At 67.1% G+C, this 20,388-nt stretch overlaps 1 protein-coding gene across 1 annotated transcript in view; it reads left to right on the forward strand.

The window, feature by feature from the left end:
• Positions 1–4,840: 4,840 nt before the first annotated feature.
• Positions 4,841–20,388, forward strand: part of LOC119140145 (A-kinase anchor protein 13-like) — an 18,537-nt gene continuing 2,989 nt past the window's right edge. The window contains exons 1-14 of the mRNA XM_037371227.1: positions 4,841–5,153; positions 5,599–5,773; positions 6,179–6,287; positions 6,537–6,576; positions 7,486–7,600; positions 17,237–17,387; positions 17,828–17,895; positions 18,035–18,098; positions 18,360–18,489; positions 18,572–18,681; positions 18,766–18,912; positions 19,537–19,787; positions 19,873–19,998; positions 20,243–20,375. Coding sequence (XP_037227124.1) covers positions 4,861–5,153; positions 5,599–5,773; positions 6,179–6,287; positions 6,537–6,576; positions 7,486–7,600; positions 17,237–17,387; positions 17,828–17,895; positions 18,035–18,098; positions 18,360–18,489; positions 18,572–18,681; positions 18,766–18,912; positions 19,537–19,787; positions 19,873–19,998; positions 20,243–20,375 — 1,912 coding nt within the window. The 5' untranslated portion in view covers positions 4,841–4,860. The remainder of the gene's footprint in view (positions 5,154–5,598; positions 5,774–6,178; positions 6,288–6,536; positions 6,577–7,485; positions 7,601–17,236; positions 17,388–17,827; positions 17,896–18,034; positions 18,099–18,359; positions 18,490–18,571; positions 18,682–18,765; positions 18,913–19,536; positions 19,788–19,872; positions 19,999–20,242; positions 20,376–20,388) is intronic.

Here is a 20,388-nt window from a genome sequence, read left to right on the forward strand (position 1 = left end):
GTTGGGTGTGGATTTGTGCTTTTCCTCTGGAGGAGGGAGCAGCACAGCGATGGCTTGGCCGAGGGGACCCGCGCATGGTGAGAGGGGGGTGATTTGTTTGCCCTGCGATCTGGGCAGGGGCTCCGTGGTGGCTGGTGGCACCGCACAGCCCGCTCTGGGCCACGCGTTGGAGCCCGCTCCCCGGCACTGGCGGCAGCCGAGAATTTCGTGTTGGTGGATAGAAATCGCGGGGCCATGCCGGAGCGAACACTGTGCCTTTGTTACCAGAACAATGTTTCCAAGCTGGGATTCCTCACCCCCTCGCCCCAACCTTCGCTGCCACCGGTTGCACCCTTTGTTTGGCCTGGCGAGCGTCGCAGCCGGCCGGGTTAGGGACACAGTGGCTGTTTGATGCTCAAGAAACTTTCAGGAAGGTGCGGGAGCTTTGTGCCAGCGGGGCTGGCTGGCGCAGCCCGCCGGGATGTGCCCGGCCATGGATTTTCCTCGCCAGGCTGAGAGGTAAGGCTGTTCTGCCTGCTCTGGGACGGGTTTTGGAGGGCAGGCTGGGAGGGTTTGAGGGGAAGCCGACGCAGAGGAGCTGTCTGTGTTGTATTTCTGATCGTAGCGCTCTTCTTTGAGCCTGGAGTTGGACCGGCGCTGGGAATGCCGGTCATGGACCGACGTGATGCTGGTGTGCCCGTGGTAGGGCTTCAGAGTGGGATGAGAGCCCGGAGGACGCCCGTGCCTGGCCCTCCTGCGCCCCAGCACCCTGGGGAAGGGGCCAGTTCCAGAAACCCCTTGGAAATACGGATAGTGTTTTGGTCCTCGCCTCGGGCGCTTGGAAACCAGGAGCCAGGAGGGCTGCTGAGCTCCCGTGCAGCCCCACAACCAGCGTGTGAGCTGGGAAAGGGCTGGTTCCCTGAGCCCCAGCCCCGGGATAATAATCCCGACTAAATTCCTGATGGTTTCCGAAAAAAACTTTGGAGCTTGTTCCGCCGCCCGGCCGCTGCGGTTTCCCTCCCCACAAGGCAGGGCAGGGCACCAGCCGTGCCAGCTCCGCTCCCGGCCGCCCCAGGCAGGTGTCACCTCCTGGCACTGCTCCGGAAAGTCGCGCAAAGGTCCCTGGTGCCACCTGTGTAAAACAAACACGGTCCTGGCGGGCTGAAGCCTTAGCCTGAGGAATATCGAGCGGAGAGACGGGGCCAAGGGACAGGCTGGCTCCGGGGTGGGGGACCAGGTCTGTGCCCATGCGTGGCGAGAGGCCGTTTATTTATTTTCCTTCTGCTGATCGGGCGCTTCGTGTGCCAGTGGCGCTGGGACACCCGGAACAAAGGTTGCCGGAGCTTTCCAAAGCTTCCGAGCCGCTTCTGGCAGATGGGGATTAAATGCACCGGGGTGTTTATGGCTCGCGGGTGCCTCTGGCACGGGGATGGTTTGCTCCACCCGCGTTTGGTGGTGGCTTTTCCCAGGAAATGAAATCCCTCCTGGATCCAGCCCTGCTGGGTTTGTCCAAGGTGCGTAATCCTTCCGGCATCGCCCGATCCCGGCAGTTTGTTGTCGCCGAGGTCCGGTGCGAAGGGTTAACGCGGAGCCGGTGCGAGCAGCCTGTGCTGTGTGGGCAGCCTGAGTCACTGCTCGCCCTGCCCTTGTCGCCCTCGTCGCAGCCTTGGGTGCCCTCCTCTTGGGTGCCCTCCTCAGCACGGCACGCTGCTCCCCGAGCTGGCAGCGGCTTGTGCAGGCTTGGAAAAGTGCAGCTGTGCCAGTGCCAAAGCTAACTGGGATGGAGGAAACCACCACTTTGGGGAGACAGGGAAACTGAGGCACGGAGTAATGCGCCTGGCCTTATGGTGCTTTGGGGTTGCCCAGCTCCTGCTTGTCACTACAGCGGGCAGTGGATTATCCGTAAGTCCCACCGGCTGGCACGGGAAGGATGACTGGGAGTTGGGAAGGGGCACGAGGGGCACCCTAAGGCTGTTCTCGGACCCCGAAATCGGTGGAGAAGGAAATGGGAGGGTTGCTCAGTGCCGAGGGCACCCACAGCCCGGCGCAGAGCTGCGGCTGATGGGTCAGGGAGGAGGGAAAGGGGGAGCAAGGCTGGATTTGGGGTGCCCCACGAGGAGGGGAGCGTGTGTCCCTTGGTGGGGACGGTGCAGAGGATCTGTGTGGTGCAGGGCAAAGGGTTAACGGGGAAAAGGATCCGATTTGCCAAGTGGTTCCTGGTTTATTTTGTGTGTGAAAGAGGCAGGGACTGAGCAGGGAGGAAGAGGAGGAGAGCACCCAGCAGGGCTGGCCCCGTGGGGCCCACCGGCCGCATCACCCACAGGTGGGTCCCTGGCAGCCCGGGGGGTGACCTGAGCCACCCAGGAGCCACCGTCCCCACTCCTGGGTGCTGCAGCACCCCCCTCGCCCACTGCCACCGCCGCGTCCCCCCACCAGCCGCTCGCCGGCACCTTCCCTGCCCTTTGCCCGGGACCGTGGGGACAGGGCGCCTGCGCCTGGCGCTGGTGGGGTGTGACCCAAAGGTCACTGTCGTGACCTTCCAGCCGGTCACCCATCCCTCCGGACCTCGGTTTCCCAGGGTGGTGGCCAGCACGAGCATCCTCCACCCACCTGGAAAGCCGGTGGCCGAGGGTTCATCCTTGCCGGTGCTGGGGATCCCAGTTGTGCCCGGAGATAAATGGGGGGCGAGGTGCTGGCACCCTGTGTCCCACCTGGTGCCGGGATGGGCAGCCACCTCGGTGGTGTGGGGTCAGAGTGGCTCGAAGGAGGAAGACCTGGCTTCTTGCTTCCTCCCCTGGGACTGGGTGCACAGGCTGGGTGCCCTCAGGGTGTCTGGGGACACTTCTCGTCCCCAGGACCCGTGCTGGCCTGGAGCATGGGGGGGACCCGCTGTGGTCCTGACCCCTCTCCGCACACTGCAGTGATGAGCGTTGGCCGTTCTCAGCGCGGGGCAGGGGGCTCCTCCAGGTCCCCATCCTGCAGCTGGCGGGTGGCACCGGCCCCAGCCTCCTCGCTGCTCTCCGCCTGGTGCTCCCCAACATTTTGGGGGGGCTTGGAACACAAGCATGGACTGGGAGGCCGGCTCGGTGCCCGGCTTCGCCCGCTGTGGGGAGCCAGGGGCTCCTGGCCGGTGGAGCCTGGCTCTTGCCGGAGCATCTCGGCCGTGCCGGTGGGAAGCTGCTGCCGGTGTCCCGGTGCCAGCAGGTGATAAATGGGGCTGGTGTGACTCGCTGGGGTGCACCCCGAGGTCAGGGTTTGATTTGGGGGATGCTGCGATGCCGCTGCCGGATCCCATCCCTTGTCCTGCCAGCTCCCTGCGCGCAGGGGGTTGGGGTTACACCCCAAGATCTCCCAACTGGTTTCTGGTGCTACACCAGGAAGTTCCTGGGCATCCAAATGGCTTTTGTGGCACCAGCACCTGTAGGAGCTTGGGAGCCCTTAAATCGCCAGGCGGCCGTGTGTGCTTTTGGGGAGAGCCGTGCTTATCGCCGGCGGGAGCGCCATGGATGCTATCTTCACTATTTATTTATTCTTTTGTATTTGTGGCAAAGCTGCTCACTCGTTCTGGTCCGCTCCTGGGCAGATCGACGGCCAGATGATAGGCAGATGCAGAGGAAAGTGGGTTTTTTTATCAGCTGACTGAGCCGGGAATGTAAAAAACAGGAAAGTGGCTGAGCTCATCCCATTTCCCTCCCTGTCCCAAGTGGGGCTGCCCATGGGGCTCGGGCGCAGCGGGGTGAGTCGGGACTGGGCAGTGCTGGGGGAGGATGTGCCAGCACTGGGAACGCCTCGGGCACCAGCATGGCCACTGGTGTCGGGATTTGGGGGCTGTGGGCAGCATGGACCAGAGCGATGGGCTGGACCAGAGGGACCGGGGCGCTCTGCTGGGGTTTGTGGTCGTGGCTCCATCTCACCAACAGCAGCAGGAGAAGGGGTTTTGCTTTGGGGGGGGGCAACGTGGTCCAGGGAGGGAGCGGGCGTGATGGGGAGATGGCGTTTGGGGGGGGCTACAAGCTGCACCCCACAGTGGCCTTTCTTTAAAGGCTGTTGTAGCCACTTGGCGTGGGCAGCCCCAGTGTATCAGGATGCTGGGGGGTGTCGGGATGCTTGGGGGGCTTCCCCAGCCGGGTGTGGCCTTTCACAGGGGGTCACAACCAGGCTGAAAGCTCCCTGGGTCCCATCCTGCTGCTGGGCTGGGACCACACGTGCAGGGGCCAGATGCCACCAGACTAAATCCAGGTCCCCAAGGGACTTGCAGGGCAACCTGAGCATCCTCTCCCGAGGGACGGCTGCTCGGTGCGGGGATGTATCGCCCTGGGGAGGTGGAAATTCGGGGTTCTTGTGTTGGGGTGGGTGGGCTGCATCCTGACAGGGTCCCCCATGGTGGTGGGACCCCATCGCTGCTCAGCTCCCCCCAGACGAGCGGGCGAGGAGCCGCTCTCATCCCAGCCAAATTCCTGGGCGCTTAATGAGTAACCGGGGGCCGCTCGGCCTCGAGTGGGTGTTTCTGTGTGTTCCTGCCAGCCGCGGCCCCCGGCCCTGTTTGTGCAGGGCTGGGGGCCCGGGAGCGCTCTGCACCGTGGCGCCGGCACTGCGGGCTCGGGGGGGCCCCGTGCCATGCGTGGGGCTCGGCAAGGTCAGCGCAGGGGGGACGAGTCGGGGGGGCCAGCTCCTCTTTATGACCCTCGTAAGCTTTACGGGCTGGTTAAAGCTCGGAGAGCGGCTGTAAAAGCCATCTGGGGGGAGCTGGGGTTGGGGGGGGGGGTCTGCAGAGCTCAGCTGAGACCCCCCCAACTCGTTCCATGCCCCGCGCCAAGGCCTGGCCGGCCGCCCCCGACGCCTCCGCTCCTCCTTCCCACAGCGTGCGGCACTGAGCGCGCCATGGACGGTCCCGACATCTTCCTGGGCCCCTGCGAAGGTGCCCTCTGCGGGGTCCCGGGCCAGAGACGTCGCTGCATGTCGGCCCTGGAGCCCAGCGCCGCTGCCAGCCCCAGCGCCGAGGCCGGCTGGGAGGAGGAGGAGGAGAAGGATGAGGAGGAAGATCATTTTCGGGGGGTGCCATTGCGGCGATCCTGCGCCCTCCGCACCTCCATCCGCTCCCGGGACCCCTTCCGCCGGCACAGCTGGGAGCCGGGCAAGGAGCTGCGTGGGGTCCCTGGCTACGGCCAGCTCAGGTAGCGGTGACCTGCCCTGTGTCCCCACCCCGGCCCCGCAGCCAGCCCCCGCTCCGTGCCCTCGCACCGCTGCTCCCGAGCCCCCTGCATCCAGGGGTCGGGGTCTTCCATGCAGCATCTCCCCACCCAAGGGGCGAGCATCCCCTCATCCCCCCACCCTGAGAGCGAGCATCCCCCCATCCCAGGGGCAAGCATCACCTCATCCCCGCACCCCAGGGGTGAGCATCCCCCCACCCCACGAGCGAGCATCCCTGCACCCCGAACTCCCGGGGCGAGCATCCCCCCACCCCATGAGCGAGCATCCCTGGCCCTGACCACGTGGGGCTGCCCTGAGCGCTGGGTGCTAGAGCAAGGCTGACCCCATGGGGATGGGGGTCCCAGTTTGGTGGCAGTGACACCCCCCACACACCCCCCCCAAGCTCAGGGTCCCCTCTCCCCGCTGCAGTGTGAGCCTCAAGGGGCTGAGCCCCGAGGACATGGACTCCAGCGCGGAGCAGCTGGATGGGCTGGGGCGGCACCAGCGGGACCCCCGGCGAGTCCCCCTCATCCACAGCCACGACGACCTGGAGTCCCTGCTCTCCCAGGATGAGGAGGATGAGGCCGATGTGCAGCGGGCGCAGGTAGGACACCCCCCCCCCCCCCCTTCCTGGCACCCAGCACCTGCCGCAGGGAAGGGATTCAGGGCCTCAGCCTGGGTGAGGGTGGGGGACCCCGGGAGAGGGGATCATGGGGGGTCCCCAGGAAAGCCCCATCCTGGGTGGCTTTGCCTTCATCCTCGGGGCTTTGCCATCATCCTGGAGCCGGGATGCTCCTGTCCGAGCTGTGTTATCCCCTGGGAGCAGCTCCATTGTGGGGGTCAGTGGCAGGGAGGGGCGGCCCAGGGGCCTGGGGACCATCCAGCACCGGCACCACCCTGGGGACGGGCAGCTGCCCTGTGCCCCCCGCCGGGCCCTGCCAAAGGGTGGGTAGGGGGTGGCAGGGATGGGAGCCGGTGACCCCAATGCCAACGCCATCGCCACTGGCAGGAGGATGCGTGGAGGCTGCCGGCGTACCGGGCCAGGCAGAGCGCCGGCGGCTGTGCCCTCTCCAAATCAGCATCGCTCAGCATCATCGACAGCTTCCCCGGCGCAAACGGTGAGTGGCAGCACCCATGACCCCCCGGGCAGCACCCACCTCGCACCCCCCGGTGCTGCATCCCCAGCCCTGTTCAAACCTCCCCAATAACGACCCAAAATCGATGGCGCTGCCGTCCGGAGTTCATTATTTCTCATCCCCCCAGTGCAGCAGCCCTGGACCGCGGTGGATGCTTCGCCACCCAAAGGAGCTGCTTCTCTCGCTGCGCTTCGGCCACGCTTTTAATTCATTTTTCTTTTGCTGTTGCAGAAATTTCCCCCTTCGCCTCCCAGCAGAGCCTGGTCAATGGGTGAGTGGGGGCCAGGGGGGCACGTTGTACCCCTGTGCCGGGGTGAATGAGGGACCAGGGAGCCCCCAGGGGAGGGTTAGAGAGGAAAAAATTGTTCCCAAAAATGGGGAATTTTTGGCTCGTGACTGCAGGGAGGGCACGGGGCGGCCGAGCCCTGGCGCACGTCACTCATTCCCGGCATCGGGGTCAGCAGGAGCGGAGGAGATGGTGTCCCCCCCTGTCCCTGGGGTGCCTGGCCCCCCTCCCAGCATCACATTGTGCCGGTGGCACGGGGCCCCCGCGCCTGTCACAGCCCATTCCCGTCTTCATTAGGGCGCTTGTTCCCGGGGGATCGGCACGCTGGGGGCTGGCCGGGAGCCCCAAGTGAGGACAGGGACAGGGACAAGCTGGCCCTGAACCACCTGGCCAAACAGGATGGTGCTGAGTGGCCCCTGCACCCTGCAGCTGCCCCCAACCGTGTCCCCAGGGATGGGCTGGGAGCAGGGCTTGTCCCCCGCTGGGGTTGGCTTGTCCCCCACCCATGGTGGCTTGTCCCCGCTGAGGGTGGCTTGTCCCCTGCCGAGGGTGTCCCCAAGGAGCCAGGGCCAGCCCTGAGAGAGACCCCCCAGCAAAGTGGGGGTCTGTGCTTGTAGCACCCCACAACCTTGGGGCTGCACCCCCTACGGAGCGGGACCACCGCCCTGCTCCCCAAATTACAGAACGGGTGACAGGGTAGGGGGGTCACCGAGGAGGGGCTGTAGCCACCAGCCTGGGGGGGCCACCCGGGCACCCCGCGGGGCTCGGAGTAGACAGAAGGGCTCTGTGCCCCGGAGAAGCCGGGGCGCTGGGCTCGCTCCTCCCTGTTTGCCGGCCCCGCAGCGGCTGGGGACAGAGGGGGATTGTCCAGGCTGGATCCTCCATCTCCTGCAGCTTCGGCGCCGGGAGCTGCGGGCAGCTGGCGGGGGAGGCGGGGAGCCAGCGCTGGGAAGAGACCCCCCTGGGCCGGACCCTCAGCTTCATCAAGAGGATGACGGGGAAGACGAAGGTAGGGGGCTGGGGGGGGTGTGCAGCAGAGGGGGTGGCGGGGCGATTCGCCCCCCGAAGATGCCGTGGGGGGGGCGGGGGGGGTCTGTTTGACGCTCTGCCCTTTGGGAAGCCATGCCTCAGTTTCCCCTCTCCTGCTCGGCACCGTTTTCATACATCGGGATCTAAAGGGGGGGGACGGACGTGGGGGGGGCGACACCCCAAATGCCCTCGGAGGCAGGGGGGGTGGAAACAGAGGATGGAGGTGCTTGCCCAGTGGGTACCGGGTCCTGCCAAGGCCCCAGTGCTGTGGTTTCGGTGGCACTGCCGTGGCCCCCCTGTCCCCCTCCCCACCATCCCGCTCCACCCAGAGCCGGCAGCGCTCGGGACAGTGGCAGGCCCTGGCACCCAGCGGCGGGCTGGGGGCCACACGGGGACCCCTGCCCACCATGGATGGGGGACGGTTGCCCCCCATCCCCCGCCCCCCCCCGGAGCTGGCTGGGCTCGGCCCCCGCTGTGGCCGAGGAAATGAGGTTTTTCCTGGCGGCGGGCACGCTTGTTTGTGCGCTGAGCTCCCTGCCTGCGCGGCCCCCCCGGCCCCCCCACCCCATCCCGGCGGTTTCCTGCAGCTCTTCCTCCATTCGGGATATTTTCCTCCTGCTCCTTCCCAGCTCGGAGGGCAGCAGGACCCTGCCCAGACCCCCCTGTGCCTCAGTTTCCCCATTTCTCCTCGTAGGAGAAACCTGCTGGTTGGGTGCTGGAGTGTTTTGGTTGACTCTGGGGCATGGGGGGGGGGGGGGGCACCACCGTCCCCCTGCCACGGGGCCAGAAGCTTAAGGGGGGGAAACTGAGGCAGAGCAGCGCACGCAGTGTCCTGGGGACACAGGGGCCACCTTTGCGTCCCCATGGCGTTGCCGCCCACCCCCCTGCCACCCACTTCTGGGGGGTGAAGCCCCCCTCCCCCCCCTCAAGGCGGCTCCCCGGGGTTGCAATTTGCCGCCATGCGAAGCCATTAATCCCCCCACTCCCCACCTCAGCCCCCGCCTGCCTGCGCCGGCCGGATTAGCCGCCAGCTGTTCCTGGCATCCTGGGGGGCCACGCACCCCCTCCATGGTTGGGGTGCCAAAACCCACCCCAGCACGGCCAGACCCCCGGGTGGGATGGCCCCGTCCTCGTCCCCACCCTGCCGGGCGCCAACCCGGGGCTGCGAATGGTTTTAAATCCAGGATTTAATATTATTTTTATGTATTGAGCGGGAGGAAAGGGCGGCTGGGGCCGCGGTCACACCAAGTCTGGGCTTTGCCAAGTGTGTCCTATAAAATTCCAGGGGAGGGAGAAGCGTCCTCGGGGGCTGGGGGCACTGGTGGGGGGCTGGGTGGATGGGAAAGGGGGTCGATCCCGGCCGAGGCAGCGGGACAGGGAGCCGCACACGTGGCGATTGCATCAGGCAGAGCGGGGATTGGGGTGGGGAGTGGGGCGCCCACCCTGGCATCGCCGCTCAGGGCAGGAGGGAGGGGGGGGCAGGGTGAAGCCACCCAGCAGGGTCCCCACGGTGCTGGTGGCACAGGGGTGGCACCCGATATCCCGCCAGGTGTCCCCTCGGCTGTACCGCCAGCCACATGGTGGTGGGGGCGGGGGGTCCCAAAGAGAAGCTGCGGTGGGGATGGGGATGGGGATGGGTCCCCAGGGTGCTGGGATGCCAGGGCTTGATGGGGGTCCCCAATAGAGGGGACCCCAGGAGAGAAGAACCCAATAGAGGGGACCCCAGCAGAGGGGTCCCCAATAGAGAAGAACCCAATAGAGGGGTCCCCAGTAGAGAAGAACCCACCAGAGGGGACCCCACCAGAGGGGACCCCAGCAGAGGGGACCCCAGCAGAGGGGACCCCAGTAGAGAAGAACCCAATAGAGGGGACCCCAATGGAGGGGACCCCGGCAGGTCCGTGGGCAGCGGGGAGCAGCCGGTGCCGTTCTGGGGGTCCAGGCTGGAGCCACGCGGGGCTGGGGAGCGCTGGGTGCTGGGGGGGAAGCGGCCAGGGCGGCAGCGGAGGGGAGGGACCGCGCTATTTCAGGAAGAAATAATAATCCCGGCCGCCGGGGCCTGGCTCGCGCTGCCTCAGGGACTCAGCACCCTCCCCACCCCGGGGACCCCCACCATGTACCACCGGCCTGCGCCCAGGGTGAGTCACGGCAGCGGCTCAGCCCCGGGGGTCCCACTGGAGTCCCACCGGGGTCCCACCAGGGTCCCGTGGGTTCCCGCCGGGGTCCTGGGGCGTCGCTGCCGCCAGCCTTGCCCCACCACCGCTGGGGTGGGCTCGTGGCCCCGCGTGGTGCCGGGGGGCTGCGGGGCATGGCGGGGGGACCCCCAGCCGCAGGGACCCGTGATGCTGTGGGGTGGCTGCATCCCGCCGCGATGCCCGGCATGAGGTTTGGGGGGGTTGGTGCTGGGGTCACTCTGTCCTTGGGCAGGGGGTGGGGGCTGTGCGGCTCCCCCCTGGGGCCGTGGGGGTCCCCTCTGGGCTGGACCCCCCCCATCTCCTCCCTGCCTGACTTTTTATGGCTGAGCCGCCGCCGCTTCCCCCTTCGCCCTCTTGCTCCCACGTGATGCTCGGGGCTTTCCAGCACCCGCATCTGGCCCCGCCATGTGGGGGGAGGCAGCGGACCCCCTCGGCTGCCCCCCGCGCCTCCCCACTGGCTCCATCCTCCTCCGCGGGGGCCGGGTGCCCGTTCGGGGTTCCCTTCCGTCGGTTTGGGGCTGTTTCGGGGTCACGGCCGGAGGCGCTGGCGCCTGGGGAGGAAATGAGAAATCAAGGACGGGGGCTCTGGGTGGAAGGAGCGTGACCGCATCCCCCCCATGCCCCCCCGGGTGCTCAGCGCGGCCTGGTCAGGGTTTGCTTCTGCTTTCAGGACCCCGATTTAATTAGAACCCGGCCTTGGCCACGGGGCCCCGGCCCAGGCAAGAGCCTGTGCTGGGCTAACAGCCATGGCGGCCACTGGCCAAGGGCCCTGGCTGGGGCTGCTGCCTGCTGCGGGGCATCGGGTGCCTTCTCCCAAGGGTGCTGGGAGCTGCGCGCATCCCCACCCCGCATGGGTGCATCCCCCACCGTGTATGTGTACATCTCCGCTGTGCATGGGTGCATCCCCGTGATGCATGGGTGCTGTGCATGGGTGCATCCCCGCCGTGCATGGGTGCATCCCCGCTGTGCATGGGTGCTATGCATGGGTGCATCCCCGCCGTGCATGGGTGCCGTGCATGGGTGCATCCCCGCCGTGCATGGGTGCCGTGCATGGGTGCATCCCCGCGATGCATGGGTGCTGTGCATGGGTGCATCCCCGCCATGTGTGGATGCATCCCCGCCGGGCATGGGTGTCGTGCATGGGTGCATCCCCACCGTGCACGGGTGCCATGCATGGGTGCATCCCCGCCATTCATGTGCCATGCATGAGTGCATCCCCACCCTGTGTGGGTGCATCCCCACCGTGCATGGGTGCCACGTGTGGGTACGTACCCGCCGTGCATGGGTGCATCCCTGCCATGCACGGGTGCCACATGTTGGTGTGTACCCACCGTGCACGGGTGCTATACGTGGGTGCATCCCCACCGTGCATGGGTGCTGTGAGTGGGTGCATCTCCATCCTGCATGTGTATGTCCCCACCATGCATGGGTGCTGTGAATGGGTGTATTCCCGCCATGCATGGCTGCCATGCACGGGTGCATCCCCACCATGCATGGGTGCATCCCCACTGTGTGTGGATACATCCCCGCCATGCACGGGTGCCACACGTGGCTGCACCCCCACCGTGCACGGGTGCATCCCCACCACGTGAGGCTGCACCCACCCATGTCCCGTGGGCTTTGCCAGGCTGGATTCGGCACCGCCGTGCCCTTCCCTTCGCCGCTGGCACCGGTTGCCGCCGCGAAGCCGAGGCAGCTCACGGGGCTCGGTGGCTTCGGTGACTTTTCGCCGTGGTCATGCACGCGGCTTTGTCCCCATCCTCTTGGCAAGCGTCAAGTGCCGCCAGGCACGGAAATACCGGGAAAAAGGGACATTTATTTGCTGAAGGAGCCGTTTACACCCGCACGACCCCACGGTGGGTGGGGGGCTCTGCCCTGGGTGACTGGGTGACGCTGGGGGGGGACGGGGTCCCCCAAAAGCCCCCCTGGGCCACGGGGCTTGGAGCTGTCCCGGTGCCTGGGTTTTCTTGGCAACCTCGTAATGTTATCACTGGCAGCGAGCAGGATAAATCTGATAAATCCGATAAATCCTGGCTTCTCCCGGCCGGCGAGTTAATGTTAAACCGGTTGGCGGTTAACGCGGCTCCTGGTGCCGGGGTCCTCCCCGAAGGGTGTTTTAAGGGGGGGAAAAAACCCCACAATTTTTCCAAACTGCCACCTTCAGCCTGACTTCCCGGCGTGGGGGGCGCGGGGGGGTGTGTGGGGAAGCAGCTTTCCCCAAAAAATAAGCTGGAGGGAAGCGCCAGGCCTCCGGGGTCAGGGTCCGGCATCGATTTGGGAGATAAAAGCCCCAAAATGGAGGAAAAAGCCGGCACCAGGCCCAGGGCACAGGGATGGGGCTCGTGTGGTGCCCCGAAACTGTGCGCTGGGGGGGGCTGGGGGGGGGGCTGGGGAGCCCCACGGCCATTGGAACCCTATGGGAGTTTCAGCTTCTTTTTTGGGGTTCCAGCCCCGGGGGCGTGCGGGGAGGGGAAACTGAGGCAGAAGGGCTGGGGAGGGGGGGGATCCGGCGTGGCGCCGGTGTAACCGGTTGTACAGGCGGAGGGGCCCGATCCTGGGGGGCGCTGCCGGTCCCGGCCCGAACAAAGAGCGGCGGCAGCACGAGGCCGAGGGGGGGGGGGGAGAGCGGGGGGAGGGGGGGGGGGCGGTGGGACCCGCCCCCGGGCGGAGCCAGGCGGGCCCCGGCGCGGTGGCCCCGCCGAGATGTCCCGCATCGAGTCGCTGGCCCGGGCGAGGAGCGAGCGTGCCAAGGTGGGTCCCGCCGGGGGTCCCCCCCCTCCCCCAGCCGTGCTCCCTTGGGGGGGGAATGCCCCCCCTCCTGCTCCTGCTTTGGGAGGGGGGCATCCCTCACCTCCCCCCCCCCCCCCCCCCCCCCGGGTCGCTGCCCCCCGGCTGGGGGGGGCTCTGCCCTTCCCCACCCGTGGGGGGGCGTTTGTGGGGTGCCGGGGGCGGGGGATGCTCGGAGCGATGTCGCGGTGGTTGTGCTGGTTGCGGGGGTCCCTAGGCAAAGCGGGGGGGGCGCCGCTCCCCGTTATGTAGCGGGGTCTCCTGGGAAGCCCCTAACGCTCCTGCCCTCGCCCCCCCATCCCCCCGGAGCTCCCCCCATCCCCCCGGAGCCCCCCACCCCCGGACCATCCCGCCAGCGACTCTTTGGGCCGAGCGGCGGCCAAACTCCCCCGCCCCCTCGGTCCCGGTTCCACCGGAGGCCTTTGGGGGGGGTGAAGCCCCCCCCAGCTCCTGCCGAGGGGGTGGAAGCGAGGTGGGCCCCCCCCGCCCCCCCCCCCCCCCCCGCTTTTATTGTCCCGGTACAGACAAAGGCCAGCCGCCCCTTGGGCGATGGGGAAACTGAGGCACGGGGAGCGGGGGGGTCGCCGGCCCGGGGGAGCGTATCCGCGTTACCGGTGACTTGGGGGGGGGGCCCGGAGCATGTGGCAATTGGTGGCGTGGCGAAACGGGGGGCGAGGGGGGGGGATTCAGCTGGTGCTACCGGCGCTTGGCAGGGCTTTGTGCTCCGGCGACGGGCGTGCAAGGGGGGCGTGCAAAGCTCAGCGCCCCCCCCCCCCCCCCCGCCTCAGTTTACCCCAACGTGGGGATTTTATTTTTTTTTTGGGGGGGGGGGGGGCACACGTGGTGCGTGCTGCCCTTGCATGCACCGAGTTTGCCGGGTCTGAGCCGCCCGTGGGGGGGGGTCCCGGGGGGCTCAGCCCCCTGGGTTGGGGGGGGGGGGGGGGTATGGGAGAGGGTGGCAGAGCTGGCGGGGGGGGGGGGGGGGGGAAGTGGTTGTTGGTTCCTGCGCCGGACATGGCGGGGGGGGGCGGGGGGAAATGGCGGTTTTTGTTTAAAGAAAGTTTCATCAAAGCGTGTTTCGCCCCACCCAGGGCTGTGCCCTTCTGGAGGGGGGGGGGGGGCTGGCGGGGGGACCCCCCCGCTGCGGTGACGGGGCAGCGCTTGGAGAGCAGCCACCGGCCCTGCGGCCAGCTGTCACCGCTGGAGAAACAGGGCCCCCCCCTCCATGGCAGCGGGGGGGGACACAGCCGCGGGACCTCCCCCCCCCCCCCGGCTGTGATGTGCCAGCGGCAGATGCCATGCGCGCCCCCCCCCAACTGTGGCTTTTCGACAGGGGGGACCCCATCACCCCCCCTCTTTCCCTTCCCTGGAGCCCCCCAAAACAGTAGGGGGGAGCCCACCACGCTGTACCCCCACAGCCTCGCTCTTTAAGCCTCGGGGGGGCCACAATGGGTGTCTGGGGGGGGGGGCACCCCCTTTTCTGGGCGAGGGGGAGCCCCGGGGGGGGAGGGAGTCTGGTCCCCGCTCAGCAGCATCTTTTGTTGCCGGGATGGCGCTGGCTTTGTTCAGCACCGGGGTGGCAGGCGGGGAGGGGGGACGGGGCTGACCCCAAGGCGGGGGGACACTGTCCCCAAGCAGGAGGGGACCACCACAGCTCCGTGACACCGTGCCAGGAGTCATCACCCAGGTCAGACCTTAGTTGTTTCTTTTTGGTTGGTTTTTTTTTGGGGGGGGGGGGCTGGGGGGCTGCCCCCCAACCCCAGCTCACGGAGGCGGTGATGCCGCAGGTGGATTTTGGGGGACGCACGCGCAACCGTGGGGTGGTGGCAGCTGGGGTTGGCATCACCCCAAAAGCCTCCCCCCCCCCAGGTCTGGCTGGAGTTTTGGGGTGCGGGGGGGGTGTTCTCACGCAGGAAGAGGAACGGACTATCTTGGGCGACGGCGGCGGTGCCAGCAGAAATACACCCGCCGTAGGCGTCGCACCGCAGCGCTGGAATAAAAAAGCAGCTAACCCCAAAAAACCCCCGTTTCTGGTTAAAGCGAAGAAACTTTTTGCTCCCCACCAGCGCCGGGGGGGGGCAGATGTAGGGGGACCCTCCAAAACCCCCAGCCCGGGGATGCCGTGGTGCCCAGTGCTGGGGTTTGGTGCGGGGGGGGGGGGAGCGTGGCTGGGGTTGGGGGTTGGCTGTGCTGGGGGGGGGGTTGGCATCGGGGTATCCACTGATGGGGGTTTTACTGGGGGACCCCCAGGCACCCTCTGTGTTGGGGGGCGTGGGGACGGAGGTGGTGGCATGGCCGTGTCTGTGTCCCCCCCCCCCCATGTATTTACAGCCTGGGGTGCAGCTTGACACCCACTGTCAGACCCAGGTGTCTGGGCAGGGTGGGGGTCACCACCACCCCCCCCCAGTGACCCCCTACCACGTCCCACCGGCAGCAGGGACCCTCTGTAGCCCCCCCCCCCCCCAGGGTGGCACAGGAGTGTCCCTTTTGTCCCACACCAGGCGTGATGTGGGGCTGCCAATGGAGGGTCCTGCTCCGAAATGCCCCCCCCCGTCACATCCCGTGTGCACCCCCCTCTATGGATGGGCGACGGGCTGCATGCCCCTCCCCCCCCCAATATTTCTGGGGTGATGCTGAAGCCTTGTGGGGTTTTATGGCACCGTCACTGCTTTGCGCCTGTCCCCCCCTCCGTGTGGCCTTTGTGAGTGGGGGGGCACCCAGGCAGGGTGGGGGGACCAGGGCAGGGTGGGGGTCTGGGGGGGTTGGTGTGCTGCTGGGGGGGGGGGGGGGGTGTCATGGCTGCAGGAAAAGGATTCGCGCCCCCCCCCCCCCCCGCCTTTGTCTGGGGACGGTTGGGGTTCCTGGGGCTGGGGCTGCGCTGGGGGGGGCTCTTTGTGGGGTGGGCGCGGGATGGGGGCAGGAAAATGGGGAGAAAGGGGAGAAAAGGAGAAAACGGGGGGGGGGGAAGGGAAGAAAGTGGGGAAAAAGGGAAGAAAAGGGGAAAAAGGAAAGAAGAGGGCAGAAAACAGTGGGGGAGAGGAAAAGGAAAGAAAAGGGGAGAAAAAAGCAGAGGAAAAGGGAAAAAAAGCAGAGGAAAAGGGGAAAAAGAAGCAGAGGAAAAGGGGAAAAAGCACAAGAAATGAAAGCAAAAGAAAGAGGAAAAGCAGGTCAAAAAAGGAAAACAAGAAAAAGAAAGAAAAAAGGAAAGCCAAGGAAAAAAGTAAGGGGAAAAGGAAAACAAAAAGAAAAAAGTGAAGCAGAAAAAAGACAAAAAAAGGCAAAAAAAAAAAAGGAAAGGCCAAAAAAAGTATAAAAAACAAACCAGGAAAAAAAAAAAAAAAAAAAAGGAAAAAGCAAAGCGAAAAAAGCCACCAGGCCCGGGAACAATCGCGGAGCGGGGCAGATGCTGCGGCTGGAGGCTCCGAGGCGCCGCTGCGGGGCCGGGGGCTGCGGGGCCGGGGGGGGCGGCGGGGCCGGGGGCTGCGGGGCCAGGATGTGCTGCTGCTTCTGCGCCCCGTTCCCGGTGGATGGGGAGGCGGAGAGACCCCTCTGCGGCGAGCGGGTGAGCCCCCGAGCCCCCCCACCCCCGGCTCCCCGTGACCCCTGGTGTGTGCCCCCCCGCCCCGGGGGCCGTGGCAGCGTGCCCCCCACCCCGGTGTCTCCGCTGCCTGGGGATTGCTCTGTCCCGTGGGCTCCTGTGGTCTTCCTCACCTTCCTCCCCACCGGCCTGGTGCCTCCCGGGGGGGCCCTCATCCTCCCCCCATCCCCCCCTGGGTGGGGGGTCGGGAGCAGGGAGGGGAGCCGGGACCCCCTTCGGCATCACCGAGCTGTGGGTTGGGGGCTTGGGCACCCAAAGCGCTGCCGTCTGGGGGGGCTGGCGCGGAGAGGGTCTGTTTGCGGGTGCCCCGGTGCCAGGCACGGCCGGGTGCCATGGCTGGGGGGGGGACACGACAAAGGCAGCTCTGTGCTGGGGGGGGGGGTGCGGGGCAGGGGGGGGCAAGGCCGCTCTTGAGATGCTCGGGATAATGCCGGCTCGCTCCCCTTTTCCAGCAGCGGAAAACCACGACGAGCCACCGGCAGCACCGGCGTCCCCAAACCGGACCCCAAAACCATCCCCGGGGCGGGGGGGGGGGGGCCAGCTGGCCCCCGAGCCCCTGTTTTTGGGGGAAAAGGGCCAAAATGCCCAGTTCCGATATAAAAAAGGAGGTGGGAAGGCGCAGGGCTGCCGGCTGCGACGCTCCGGCGGTACCCCCAGCCCCCGTGGGTGCCGGGGAGCATCATCACCTCCCCCCCACCGCGGCCCCCGCATCTCGTCCCCATTGGGGCTGGCGGCTGCGGTGCTGGGGGGGGGGGTTCTCCCGCAGCCACCCGGTTGTCATGGTTATGGGATGATGGGAAGCACGGGCGAGCGGAGCGAGCCGGGTGGCTTCTTCCCAGCCGCTCGGCTCCCCGTCCTCCCCGCCCCGGGGTGGCAGGACCCTCTGAGCATTGGGGGGGACCGGGTGGTCCCCCGTCCCCCCCGGCTTCCCACAGCCATGAGCCGCATCCCGAAGCAAGCGGGGGCCGTGCCGGGTGGTGGTGCCGGGCGCCCACCTTGCCGCAGTCCCATCAGGCGCCCGTCACCTCTCTCCGGGCAGAGCAAGGAGAAGGAGAAGATGAAGGAGGGCAAGGAGAAGGATGCCCGCTACACCAACGGCCACCTCTTCACCACCATCACCGTCTCCGGCATGACCATGTGCTTCGCCTGCAACAAGAGCATCACGGCCAAGGAAGCGCTCATCTGCCCCAGTGAGTACCCAGACGGCCGCGGTGGCTTTGCCGGCCGGGCACGGCAGGCCCACGCCGGGAGGGTTCCTCCGAGGCGTCCTGGCAAACGCCAGCGTGCCACCCCGGCACGGCGTGGCAGGGCGGCCGGCACCGCCGGCTCCTTCCAGCTCCCCCAGTGTGGGTGACGCTGTGGTGCCGGATGGAGCCGCTGCGCCCGTGGCACTGGGCTGGGCACCGCGTCCTCCGGTGCTGGGGGGGCTCGGTGGTGCCGGGGGGGCTCAGCTGCTCCCGGGCAGCTGCGGCTCTGGCAGCGCCCGCTATAATCCGCATCCACCCGGATTCCCCCGGCATCTGCTCCCATCGCTCTGGCACCGGCAGCTCCCCCAGGGTGGGATCCTCCGGGTATCTCCGGGGGTGGCCGTGTTGTCACCTCTCCCTGTCCCTGTGTCGTCCCCCCCCAGCCTGCAACGTCACCATCCACAACCGCTGCAAGGACACGCTGCCCAACTGCACCAAGGTGAAGCAGAAGGTGAGCGCCCGCCCGGCCGTCACAAGTGACACGAGCTGGCCGGTCTCAGCCACTTCAGGCTTTTCGGTGTGTGGGGGGGACACGCACGATGACATGGGGACAGTGATACCCGCTGTGACGCCTCCGTTCCCTCCCCCAGCAACAGAAAGCCGCGCTGCTGAAGAACAGCTCGGCACTGCAGTCGGTCTCGCTGCGCAATAAAAGTGAGTGGGTGCTCCCCCCCCCCCGCTGCCTGTCACCGAGGTGTCAGGGCAGGGCCATGTCCCTCTCCTGGCTGCGGGGACACCCCCCGGCTGCGGGGACACCCCCAGGAGGGCTGGGGGATGCGTCCCTGCAGGGGGATGCTGTATCAGGGTGTCCCCTTTGGGTAGGGGGGACACGGTGGGCAGCCTGGGGGGTGACAGTGGGGATCACGGCGGTGACCCCCCAATGTGTGTCATTCCCCGCCCTCCCCCCCGCCATAGCTGCCATCCGGGAGCGCCCCAACTCGGCCATCTACCCCTCGGAGAGCTTCCGCCAGACGCTGCTGGGTCCCCGCCGCGGCCGCCCGTCCCTCTCCCTCTCCAAGAGCGTCTCCACCACCAACATCGCGGGGTAAGTGGGGGGGGAGAACGGGGACAGAGGGTTCCAGGGCTGTCCCCCCAGTGTCCCCGTCATGTCCTAACCCCCCCCCCAGGACCTTCAACGATGAGTCCCCCCTGGGGATCCGGCGGATCCTGTCCCAGTCCACGGATTCCCTCAACATGCGCAACCGCACGCTCTCCGTTGAGTCGCTCATCGACGAAGGTGGGGACCCGTCGGGGTTGGGGGGACAGGGGGGGGACAGGGGGGCGCAGGGCCACCCCCACCTCCCACCACCCTCCCGCGCAGGCCCCGATGTCATCCTCAACCAGCTGATGAGCGACTTTGAGACGGACGGGAAGGACTTTGAGGCGGATTCCTGGAGCTTGGCCGTGGACAACAGCTACCTGCAGCAGCACAAGATGGACGTCATGAAGCGCCAGGATGTCATCTACGGTGAGGGGACACGGGGGACACGGGGCGGGACAAGGGGGACAGGTTGAGTTGGGGATGGAGGGATGGGTTAGGGGGTGCAGGGATGGGTCAGAGCTGCAGGGATGGGGGTGCATGGGACATGGGGACGGTGTAGGGGGTGTGGGGTGGGTCAGAGGGGCAGGGACATGGGGAGGAGGTGGGGGACACAGGGACAGGGTAGGGGACACAAGGATGGGGATGAAGAGATGGGGACGCAGGGACAGGTCAGAGATGAGGAGAGGGGGATGCAGAGACGGGGGACACAGGGACATGTTAAGTGCAGAGATGGGGACACGGGGACAAGGTAGGGGACACAGGGATGGGGGTGGAGGGATGGGGGATGTGGGGACACGGTGTGGGGCACAGGGACACGTCAGGGATGCAGGGATGGGGACACAGGGACAAGGAAGGGGACATAGGGATGGGTGTGGGACGCAGGGATGGGGATGAAGAGATGGGGGACGTGGTAGGGGACACTGCGATGGAGAGTCAGGGGACACCAGGAGGTGGGGACAGGGCACAGCGCTGTCCCCACGGCACAGAGCAGGCTGGGACCTGCCGCAGTGGCTGCACCCTCTCATCCCCCCACCCCACCCCCCCCCGCAGAGCTGATCCAGACGGAGATGCACCACGTCCGCACGCTGAAGATCATGGCCACCATGTTCCGCAAGGCCATGCTGGAGGATCTGCAGGTGGACCCGGCCACGGTGCAGAAGATCTTCCCCTGCGTGGACGAGCTGAGCCAGATCCACGAGCGGTTCCTGGCGCAGCTCCTGGAGCGTCGCAGGGAGTCCCTGGCCCATGACAGCAACAAGAACTTTGTCATCAACCGCCTGGGGGACATCCTCGTCAACCAGGTGGGGACGGCGTGGGGACGGCGGGTGCTGTTGGGTGGGGGGGGGATATGAGTGGGCTGACGTCCCCTCCTCTCCCCCTGCCCAGTTTTCGGGGGCCAGCGCGGAGCAGCTGAAGAAAGCCTACTCCGAGTTCTGCAGCAAGCACACCAAGGCTGTGAAGGAGTACAAGGACCTGCTCGCCCGTGACAAGCGCTTCCAGCAGTTCATCCGGGTGAGCATCCCTCATCCCTGCACGGCTCCGGAGGGACCCCCAGGATGGGTCTTGGGGTCTCCCTGCTGCCTCCGGGCTTCATACCCTGCTGCAAGACCCTTCTGCCAACCCCGTGCCTCAGTTTCCCCAGCTGGGCGTCTCTCCCTAATGCCTTTTAACATGGTTGTGAGCCCCGCGATGCCGGTCACTGCTAACGGGGTGCCCTGTGCTTCCCCCCCCCCCCCCCCTCCCGCCGGCTGGCCAGAGGATGACGCGGTCCCCGCTGCTCCGACGTCACGGGGTGCCCGAGTGCATCTTGCTGGTGACGCAGAGGATCACCAAGTACCCGGTGCTCATCGAGCGCATCCTGAAGAACTCCAAAGGTAACAGGGCTGGGGGCGGGCGGGCGAC

This window comes from Falco rusticolus, chromosome 19 (assembly GCF_015220075.1).
Source record: "Falco rusticolus isolate bFalRus1 chromosome 19, bFalRus1.pri, whole genome shotgun sequence".
Classification (NCBI taxonomy): Eukaryota; Metazoa; Chordata; class Aves; order Falconiformes; family Falconidae; genus Falco; species Falco rusticolus.